Here is a 10,556-nt window from a genome sequence, read left to right as displayed (position 1 = left end):
TCAATAGATACGACTGATTGATTGATTGATTGATTGAAAGCATTAGTCCTAACAGCAGGGGGCGCGCCGTGGGCTGTCACTTCCTCTCCGCTCTGCCCATGCCGGCCGCAGCCCCCACCGCACCCGACCTCACCAAGATGGCGGCCTCCTGGCGACGCCGCCCTGCGCCCTTCCCAACATGGCGGCCGCCTTCTTCCGGCGCGTGCGCGCGCGCGACGTCCTCCCGCCAGCGAGCGGGGCCGCGTGCGTCGGGGAGCGGCGCTCTCTGATTGGTGGAAAGGCGCGGCCGTCCCGGCATCCTCCGCGGCCGTCCCGGCATCCTCCGCGGCAGAGCGGCCCTGAGGGGAGGCCGAGAAGAAGGCAAGGGGACCGTCGCCATGGCGGACGTGTTGGATCTCCATGAGGCGGGCGGCGAGGACTTCGCCATGGACGAGGACGGGGACGGTGAGCCGAATTATACTCCCCAAGCGCTTAGTACAGTGCCCTGCATCCAGTCAATCGTATTTATTGAGCGCTTACTGTGTGCACAGCACTGGACTTTAATAATAATAATAATAATAATAACGGCATTTATTAAGGGCTTACTATGTGCTAAGCACTGTTCTAACCGTTAGGGGGCGCTACAAGGTGATCAGGTGGTCCCACGTGAGGGGCTCCCAGTCTTCACCCCCATTTTCGAGATGAGGTAACTGAGGCCCAGAGAAGTGAAGGGACTTGCCCAGAGTCACCCAGCAGACAAGCGGCAGAGCCGGGATTCGAACCCACGACCTCGGACTCCCAAGCCCGGGCTCTTTCCACTGAGCCACCATGACTATGCGCTTAAGAAGTCCAAGTTGGCAACATCCAGAGACGGTCCCTACCCAACAGTGGGCTCACAGGCTAGATATTGTTTACCATTATTATATTATGTATTATGCTTTATATTATTATTCATTCATTCAATCGTATTTAGTGAGCGCTTACTGTGTGCAGAGCACTGGACTATGCGCTTGGGAAGTACAAGTTGGCTACATCTAGAGACGGTCCCTACCCAACAGTGGGCTCACAGGCTAGATATTGTTTACCATTATTATATTATACATTATGCTTTATATTATTATTCATTCATTCATTCAATCAATCGTATTTATTGAGCGCTTACTGTGTGCAGAGCACTGGACTGTGCGCTTGGGAAGTCCAAGTTGGCAACATCGAGAGAGACGGTCCCTACCCAACAGTGGGCTCACAGGCTAGATATTGTTTACCATTATTATATTATGTATTATGCTCTATATTATCATTCATTCATTCGTATTTATTGAGCGCTTACTGTGTGCAGAGCACTGGACCATGCGCTTGGGAAGTCCAAGTTGGCAACCTAGAGAGACGGTCCCTACCCAACAGTGGGCTCACAGTCTAGATATTGTTTACCATTATTATATTATGTATTATGCTTTATATTATTATTCATACATTCAACCGTATTGAGCGCTTACTGTGTGCAGAGCACTGGAATATGCGCTTGGGAAGTCCAAATTGGCAACCTAGAGAGACGGTCCCTACCCGACAGTGGGCTCACGGTCTAGATATTGTTTACCATTATTATATTATGTATTACGCTTTATATTATTATTCATTCATTCATTCAACTGTATTTATTGAGCGCTTACTGTGTGCAGAGCACTGTATTAAGCCTTCCCAAGCGCTTAGTCCAGTGCTCTGCACACAGTAAGCGCTCAATAAATATGATTGATGATGATGATGGACTAAGCGCTTGGGAAGTCCAAGGTGGCAACCTCTAGAGATGGTCCCTCCCCAACAGTGGGCTCACACTCTAGATATTGTTTACCATTATTATATTATGCTTTATATTATCATTCATTCATTCATTTGTATTTATTGAGCACTTACTGTGTGCAGAGCACTGGACTAAGCGCTTGGGAAGTCCAAGTTGGCAGCATCTAGAGACGGTCCGTACCCAACAGCGGGCTCACAGTCTAGAAGGGGGAGACAGAGAACAAAACAAAACATGAGGACAGGTATCAAGTCATCAGAACAAATAATAATAATAATAGCATTTATTCAATCAATCAATCGTATTGAGCGCTTACTGTGTGCAGAGCACTGAACTAAGCACTTGGGAAGTACAAGTTGGCAACATATAGAGACAGTCCCTACCCAACAGTGGGCGCTCAGTCTAGAAGAAATAATGATAATGGCATTTATTAAGCGCTTACTATGTGCAAAGCACTGTTCTAAGCGCTGGGGAGGTGACATGGCGATCAGATTGTCTCACGTGGGGCTCACAGTCTTAATCCCCATTTTACAGATGAGGTAACTGAGGCACAGAGAAGTGAAGTGACTTGCCCAAAGCTACGCAGCTGGCAATTGGCGGAGTGGGGATTTGAACCCATGACCTCTGACTCCAAAGCCTGTGCTCTTTTCCACTGAGCCACGCTGCTTCTCTCTTTATTCATTCAATCGTATTTATTGAGCGCTTACTGTGTGCAGAGCACTGGACTATGCGCTTGGGAAGTACGAGTCGGCAACATACAGGGACGGTCCGTACCTAACAGCGGGCTCACAGGCTAGAAGGGGGAGACAGACAACAAAACAAAACATGGGGACAGGTGTCAGGTCATCAGAACAAATAATAATAATAGCGGCATTTATTCATTCATTCAATTGTATTGATTGAGCACTTACTGTGTGCAGAGCATTGGACTATGCGCTTGGGAAGTCCGGGTTGGCAACATGTAGAGACGGTCCCTACCCGACAGCGGGTTCACAGTCTAGAAGGGAGAGACAGGAAAGAAAACAAGACATATTAACAAAATGAAATAAATAGAATAAATATGTACAAATAAATACATGAATAGAGTAATAAATACATACAAACATACATACATATATACAGAGCCCACTCTTGGGTAGGGACCTGTCTCTAGATGTTGCCAACTTGTACTTCCCAAGCGCTTAGTACAGTGCTCCACACACAGTAAGCGCTCAGTAAATACGATTGAATGAATGAATGAATGAGAAGCAGCCTGGCTCAGTGGCAAGAGCCCAGGCTGGGGAGTCGGAGGTCGTGGGTTCTAATCCCGCCACCGCCCCTTGTCAGCCGGGTGACTTTGGGCCAGTCACTTCACTTCTCTGGGCCTTAGTTCCCTCATCCCTCAAATGGGGATGAAGAATGATCATCTTGTATCCTCCCCAGCGTTTAGAACACTGCTTTGCACATAATAAACTCTTAACAAATGCCATTATTATTATTATTGCCAGCTGTGTGACTTAGGGCAAGTCACTTTACTTCTCTGGGCCTCAGTTTCCTCATCTGTAAAATGGGGATGTAGACTGTGGCCCCCACGTGGGACAACCTGATCATCTTGTATCCTCCCCATCGCTTAGAACAGTGGTTTGCACATAGTAAGCGCTTAATAAATGCCATTGTTATTGTCACTGTCAGCTTTGTGACTTTGGGCAAGTCACTTTACTTCTCTGGGCCTCAGTTATCTCATCTAAAATGGGGAATAAGACTTTGAGCCCCCCGTGGGGCAGCCTGATCACCTTGTTTCCCCCTCAGTGCTTAGAACAGTGCTTGGCACAGAGTAAGCGCTTAATAAATGCCATTATTATTATTATTATTGTCAGCTGTGTGACTTTCGGCAAGTCACTTCTCTGTGCCTCAGTTCCCTCATCTGTAAAATGGGGATTAAGACTGTGAGCCCCACGTGGGACAACCTGATCACCTTGTTAACGGTGCTTGGCACACAGTAAGCGCTTACCAAATACCAAAATTATAAAATTATTATAATGATGGTATTTGGTAAGTGCTTACTGTGTGCCAGGCACCGTTCTAAGCGCTGGAATAATGACGATAGTAATGGTGGTGTTAAGTGCTTACTATGTGCAAAGCACTGTTCTAAGCGATGGGGGGGGATACAAGGGCTTTGGAGTCAGAGGTCATGGGTTCGAATCCCGCCTCCGCCACATGTCTGCTGTGTGACCTTGGGCAAGTCACTTCACTTCTCTGAGCCTCAGTTACCTCATCTGGAAAATGGGGATGAAGACTGTGAGCCCCCCGTGGGACAACCTGATCACCTTGTTTCCTCCGCAGCGCTTAGAACAGTGCTTTGCACATAGTAAGCGCTTAACAAAAATGCCATTATTATTATTATTATTATTATTATTATTATTATCAGGTTGTCCCTTGTGGGGCTCCCAGGCTTCCTCCTCATTTGAAAGATGAGGGAACTGAGGCCCAGAGAATAATAGAAATAATAGTAATGATGATGATATTTGTTAAATTTATTTATTTATTTATTTATTATTTATTTATTTTACTTGTACATATCTATTCTATTTATTTTATTTTGTTAGTATGTTTGGTTTTGTTCTCTGTCTCCCCCTTTTTAGACTGTGAGCCCACTGCTGGGTAGGGACCGTCTCTATGTGTTGCCAACTTGTACTTCCCAAGTGCTTAGTCCAGTGCTCTGCACACAGTAAGCGCTCAATAAATCCGATTGATCGATTAATTAAATGCTTACTATGTTCCAAGCACTGTTCTAAGCGCTGGGGGAGATACAAGGTGATCAGGTTATCCCCCGGGGGGCTCCCAGTCTTCATCCCTATTTTCCAGATGAGGGAACTGAGGCCCTGAGAAGTGAAGTGACTTGCCCTAAGTCACGCAACTGACAAGCGGCGGAGTCGGGATTAGAACCCATGACCTCTGGCTCCAAATCCCGGGCTCTTTCTGCTGATCCACGCGGCCTCTCAAGATAATAATGATCATAATGATGGTATTTGTTAAGCACTTACCATGTGCGAAGCACTGTTCTAAGAAGCAGCGTGGCTCAGGGGAAAGAGCCCGGGCTTTGGAGTCAGAGGTCATGGGTTCAAATTCCGGCTCCACCGCTTGTCGACTGGGCGACTTTGGGCAAGTCACTTCACTTCTCTGGGCCTCAGTTCCCTCGTCTGTCAAATGGGATGAAGACGGCGAGCCCCGCGTGGGACAGCATGATCACCTTGTAACCTCCCCAGTGCTTAAAACAGTGCTTGGCACAGAGTAAGTGCTTAACAAACGCCATCATTATAATTGCTATACAAGGTGATCAGGTCGTCCCCCGCGGGGCTCACAGGCTTCATCCCCATTTGACAGATGGGGAACTGAGGCTCAGAGAATAATAATAATGATGATGATATTTGTAAAGTGCTCACTATGTGCCAAGCACTGTTCGAAGCGCTGGGGTAGATACAAGATGATCAGGTTGTCCCACATGGGGCTCACAGGCTTCATCCCCGTTTGACGGATGAGGGAACTGAGGCCCAGAGAAGCGAAGTGACTTGCCCAAAGTCACCCAGCTGACAAGGGGCGGAGCCGGGATTCGAACTCACGACCTCTGACTCTCAAGCCCGGGCTTTTGCCACTGAACCATGCTGCCACCTCCCCCTTCCAATGCCTTTCCTGTCCCGCCGTCGACCCCCGTCCTCCCCCGGGCCTGGAATGCCCCCAATCCCTCTGCCCATCCGCCGAGCTAGCTCTCTTCCTCCCTTCAAGGCCCTGCTGAGGGCTCACCTCCTCCAGGAGGCCTTCCCACACTCAGCCCCTTCCTTCCTCTCCCCCTCGTCCCCCTCTCCATCCCCCCCGCCTTACCTCCTTCCCTTCCCCACAGCACCTGTATATATGTATATATGTTGGTACGGATTTATTACTCTATTTTACCTGTCCATATCTATTCTATTTATTTTATTTTGTTAATATGTTTGGCTTTGTTCTCCGTCTCCCCCTTCTAGACTGTGAGCTCGCTGTTGGGTAGGGACCGTCTCTATACGTTGCCAACTTGTCAATCAATCAATCAATCATATTGAGCGCTTACTATGTGCAGAGCACTGTACTAAGCGCTTGGGAAGTACAAATTGGCAACAGATAGAGACAGTCCCTACCCAACAGTGGGCTCACAGTCTGAAAGGGGGAGACAGGGAACAAAACCAAACATACTAACAAAGTAAAATAAATAGAATAGATATGTACAAGTAAAATAAATAAATAAATAAATAGAGTAATAAATATGTACAAACATATATACATCTATCCAGGTGCTGTGGGGAAGGGAAGGAGGTAAGATGGGGGGGATGGAGAGGGGGACGAGGGGGAGGGGAAGGAAGGGGCTCAATCTGGGAAGGCCTCCCGGAGGAGGTGAGCTCTCAGTAGGGCCTTGAAGGGAGGAAGAGAGCCAGCGCGGCGGATGGGCAGAGGGATTGGGGGCATTCCGGGCCCGGGGGATGAGGTGGGCCGGGGGTCGACGGCGGGACGGGCGAGAATGAGGCCTAACGGTGAGGAGATTAGCGGCGGAGGAGCGGAGGGTGCGGGCTGGGCTGGAGAAGGACAGAAGGGAGGGGAGGTAGGAGGGGGCCAGGGGATGGATGGATGGACAGCCTGGAAGCCCAGGGGGAGGAGTTTACCTTCCCAAGCGCTTAGTCCAGTGCCCTGCACACGGTCAGCGCTCAATAAATGCGATTGATTGATTTTCTTCCCCTCCCCCAGAGAGCATCCACAAGCTGAAGGAGAAGGCCAAGAAGCGGAAGGGTCGCGGCTTCGGCTCGGGTGAGTAGCAGGGATGTGGGGGACGGTCGATAACCCCCCACCACCCTTTTCCAAATGCCCCCCCTCCATCAGGTGCTTGGCCCATCAATTAATCAATCAATGAGCCCTTACTGTGTGCAGAGCACTGTACTAAACGCTGGGGAAAGTACGACAATAAACAGTGACACTCCCTGCTCACAACGAGCGTCAATCAGTCTGTGGCTTTTATTGAGCTCTTACTACGTGCACCGCACTGGACTAAACGCTGGGGAAAGTATGACACTAAACAGTGACACTCCCTGCTCACAACGAGCGTCAGTCAGTCTTTGGCTTTTATTGAGCTCTTACTACGTGCACAGCACTGGATTAAATGCTGGGGAAAGTACGACACTAAACAGTGACATTCCCTGCTCACAATGAGCATCAATCAGTCTGTGGCTCACTGGATTAAACGCTGGGGAAAGTACGACAATAAAGTGACACTCCCTGCTCACAACGAGCATCAATCAGTCTGTGGCTTTTATTGAGCTCTTACTACGTGCACAACACTGGATTAAACGCTGGGGAAAGTACGACACTAAACAGTGACACTCCCTGCTCACAACGAGCGTCAATCAGTCTGTGGCTTTTATTGAGCTCTTACCACGTGCACAGCACTGGACTAAACGCTGGGGAAAGTACGACACTAAACAGTGACACGCCCTGCTCACAACAAGCGTCAATCAGTCTGTGGCTTTTATTGAGCTCTTACTACGTGCACAGCACTGGATTAAACGCTGGGGAAAGTACGACAATAAATAGTGACCCTCCCTGCTCACAACGAGTGACAGACAGTGGCTTTTATTGAGCTCTTACTATGTGCACAGCACTGGACTAAACGCTGGGGAAAGTACGACACTAAACAGTGACACTCCCTGCTCACAACGAGCGACAGACAGTGGCTTTTATTGAGCTCTTACTACGTGCACCGCACTGGACTAAACGCTGGGGAGAGTACGACAATTAAACAGTGACACTCCCTGCGGCTTTTATTGAGCTCTTACTACGTGCACCTCACTGGACTAAACACTGGAGAAAGTACGACAATAAACAGTGACACTCCCTGCTCACAACGAGCGACAGACAGTGGCTTTTATTGAGCTCTTCCTGTGTGCAGAGCACTGGTCTAAGCGCTTGGGAAAGTACGCTACAGTAATAAACAGTGACATTCCCTGCTCACAATGAGCATCAGTCAGTCAGTGGTTTTTTTACTGAGTGCTTACTATGTGCAAAGCACTGTTCTAAGCGCTTGGGAAAGTATGATACAGTAATAAACAGTGACATTCCTTGCTCACGACGAGCATCAATCAGTCTGGTTTTAACTGAGTGCTTACTATGTGCAGAGCACTGTTCTAAGCGCTCGGGCAAGTCCGATACAGTAATAAACAGCGACACACTACTAAAATGCTGGTTTCTCTTCCGTTCCGTTCCCCAGCGTTTAGTTCAGCGCTGCGCACGCTCGAGGCGTTCTCCCCACATCACCGTCTCTCCCCTCCTGGCTTTTCCCTTGCCTGATCCCCGTCCCCCTCCGCCCTTCCTCTCCCCTCCCAGAGGAAGGGTCGCGGGCGCGAGTGCGGGAAGACTACGACAGCGTGGAGCAGGACGGGGACGAACCGGGCCCCCAGCGTTGTGAGTGCCGGCGTCCGTGCGGGGAGGGGGGGAAATGCGGCTCCGGGAGGGCGAGGGGGCCCGCGGGAACGCCGGGATCGGGCGCCGTCCCCCCCCCCCCACCCCCGATTCCCAGCCCCCTCGTCTCCCCCGTGCCCAGCGGTGGAGGGCTGGATCCTGTTCGTCACGGGGGTCCACGAGGAGGCCACGGAGGAGGACATCCACGACAAATTCGCCGAGTACGGGGAGATCAAGAACATCCACCTCAACCTGGACCGGCGTACGGGCTACCTCAAGGTGCGGCGGGGGTCCGGGGGGGAGCCCGGGGCCGGGGGGGGCCGCGCCGGGGACTGACCCCCGCTCCGCCTCCCCCAGGGCTACACGCTGGTGGAATACGAGACGTACAAGGAGGCCCAGGCGGCCATGGAGGGGCTCAACGGGCAGGACATGATGGGGCAGCCCGTCAGCGTCGACTGGTGCTTCGTGCGGGGGCCCCCCAAGGGCAAGCGAAGGTGAGTGGGGGCGGCCGGGGGACCGTCCGTCCGTCCTCCGCCCCCAACCGGGGCGCTGACCCCCCTCCCCCTCTCCTCTCCCACAGGGGCGGCCGCCGACGCAGCAGGAGTCCGGACCGGCGTCGCCGCTGACCGTCCCCCCGCCTCCCCCCCGATCCTCAATAAACGCGTCCCCCAGGTTTTCTAAGCGCGTCCCAGCCGTCATCATCAATCGTATTTATTGAGCGCTTACTGTGTGCAGAGCACTGGACTCAGCGCTTGGGAAGTACAAATTGGCAACATCTAGAGACGGTCCCTACCCAACAGTGGGCTCACAGTCTAAAAATCTAAAAGCAGCGTGACCGGGGGCCGAAGAGAATACTCACGTCTCTTCCCCAGGGGGTGGGGCGGTCACGGGGCCGTCGGCCGCGGCCATCGGAGACCCCCGTCGGGCCGGGGGCGGCGGCCAAACGTGAAGGCCCCGGAGAGGAGGGGGTCCGGGCGGGCGTCGAGCGGGCCGAAGAGGGAGAGGATGCGGCCGAGGCCGGGTGGCAGGTAGCCCCGGGCCTGCGGGACGGGGCGCAACCAGTAGCACGGGCCCAGGAGGGAGTAGGGCGTCCAGCAGAGCACCAAGCCGAGCAACACCAGGTGAGCGAGGAGCAGCCGCACGTGGGCCCGGTTGTCCGGGGAGGGCTGCGGGGGACGCCACCCGGGCTGGGCGAGCCCGCCGAGCGGACTGTACGGCACGTAGGAATAATAATAATAATAATGATGGCATTTATTAAGCGTTTACTATGTGCAAAGCACTGCTCTAAGCGATGGGGAGGTTAGAAGGTGATCGTGTTGTCCACGGGGGGCTCACAGTCTTCATCCCCATTTTCCAGATGAGGTCACTGAGGCCCAGAGAAGTGAGGTGACTTGAAGTGAAGTCACACAGCTGACAGTTGGCAGAGCCGGGATTTGAATCCGTGAACTCTTTCCGCTGAGCCACGCTGCTTCTCTAGGCGCTCAACGAATCCCATCATTACTATTCTTACACTAAAATCCCCCGGGACAGCGGTAATGATAATTGTTGTGGGATTTGTTAAGTACCTACTATGTGACAGGCACTGAACTCTGCGCTGGGGCGCTTAGAACTGTGCTTTTCACATAGTAAGCGCCTAATAAATGCCATTATTATTATATGAGCAAATCGGGTCGGATGCAGTCACTGTCCCACGTGGAGCTCACTGCCTCCATCCCCGTTTCACACATAAACACTTAGTAATAATAATAATGTATTTGTTAAGCGCTTACTATGTACCAAGCGCTGTTCTAAGTGCTGGGGGGAGTACAAGGTGATCAAGTTGTCCCACATGGGGCTCAGTCTTAATCCCCATTTTACAGATGAGGGAACTGAGTCCCAGAGAAGCGAAGTGACTTGCCCAAAGTCACCCAGCTGACAAGCGGCGGAGCCATGGGATTAGAACCCACGACCCCTGACTCCCAAACCCGGGCTCTTTCCACTGAGCCACGCTGCTTCATGCTAAGCGCTTAGTCCAGTGCTCTGCACACAGTAAGCGCTCAATAAATACAGTTGAATGAATGAATGAGAGGGAACTGAGGCCCAGAGAAGTGAAGAGACCGGCCCGAGGTCAGGCAGCTGATGAGGGACGGAGCCTGGATTAGATGCCCGGACTCTACCCACTAGGCCAGCCATCCCATCTGCTCCCCCAATAATAATAATAATAATGGTATTTGTTAAGCGCTTATGTGCAAAGCACTGTTCCAAGCGCTGGGGCGACACAAGGTGATCAGGTTGTCCCACGGGGGGCTCACAGTCTTAATCCCCATTTTCCAGATGAGGGAACTGAGGC

At 51.5% G+C, this 10,556-nt stretch overlaps 1 protein-coding gene across 1 annotated transcript; it reads left to right on the top strand.

Annotated features, from left to right (window-relative positions):
* Positions 1 to 322: 322 nt before the first annotated feature.
* On the top strand, positions 323 to 8,908 carry RBM8A (RNA binding motif protein 8A). Its single transcript, XM_038768321.1, has 6 exons — positions 323 to 444; positions 6,524 to 6,583; positions 8,153 to 8,230; positions 8,370 to 8,506; positions 8,585 to 8,721; positions 8,808 to 8,908. Exons 1-6 carry the CDS (start codon positions 378 to 380, stop codon positions 8,851 to 8,853), a joined length of 525 nt encoding a protein of 174 aa, XP_038624249.1. The 5' UTR covers positions 323 to 377; the 3' UTR covers positions 8,854 to 8,908.
* Positions 8,909 to 10,556: the final 1,648 nt, after the last annotated feature.

The sequence above is a fragment of the Tachyglossus aculeatus genome, chromosome Y4 (assembly GCF_015852505.1).
Source record: "Tachyglossus aculeatus isolate mTacAcu1 chromosome Y4, mTacAcu1.pri, whole genome shotgun sequence".
In the NCBI taxonomy this organism is placed as follows: domain Eukaryota; kingdom Metazoa; phylum Chordata; class Mammalia; order Monotremata; family Tachyglossidae; genus Tachyglossus; species Tachyglossus aculeatus.
Note: the sequence above shows the minus strand (reverse complement) of the source record. Positions and strands in the feature narration are given on the sequence as shown.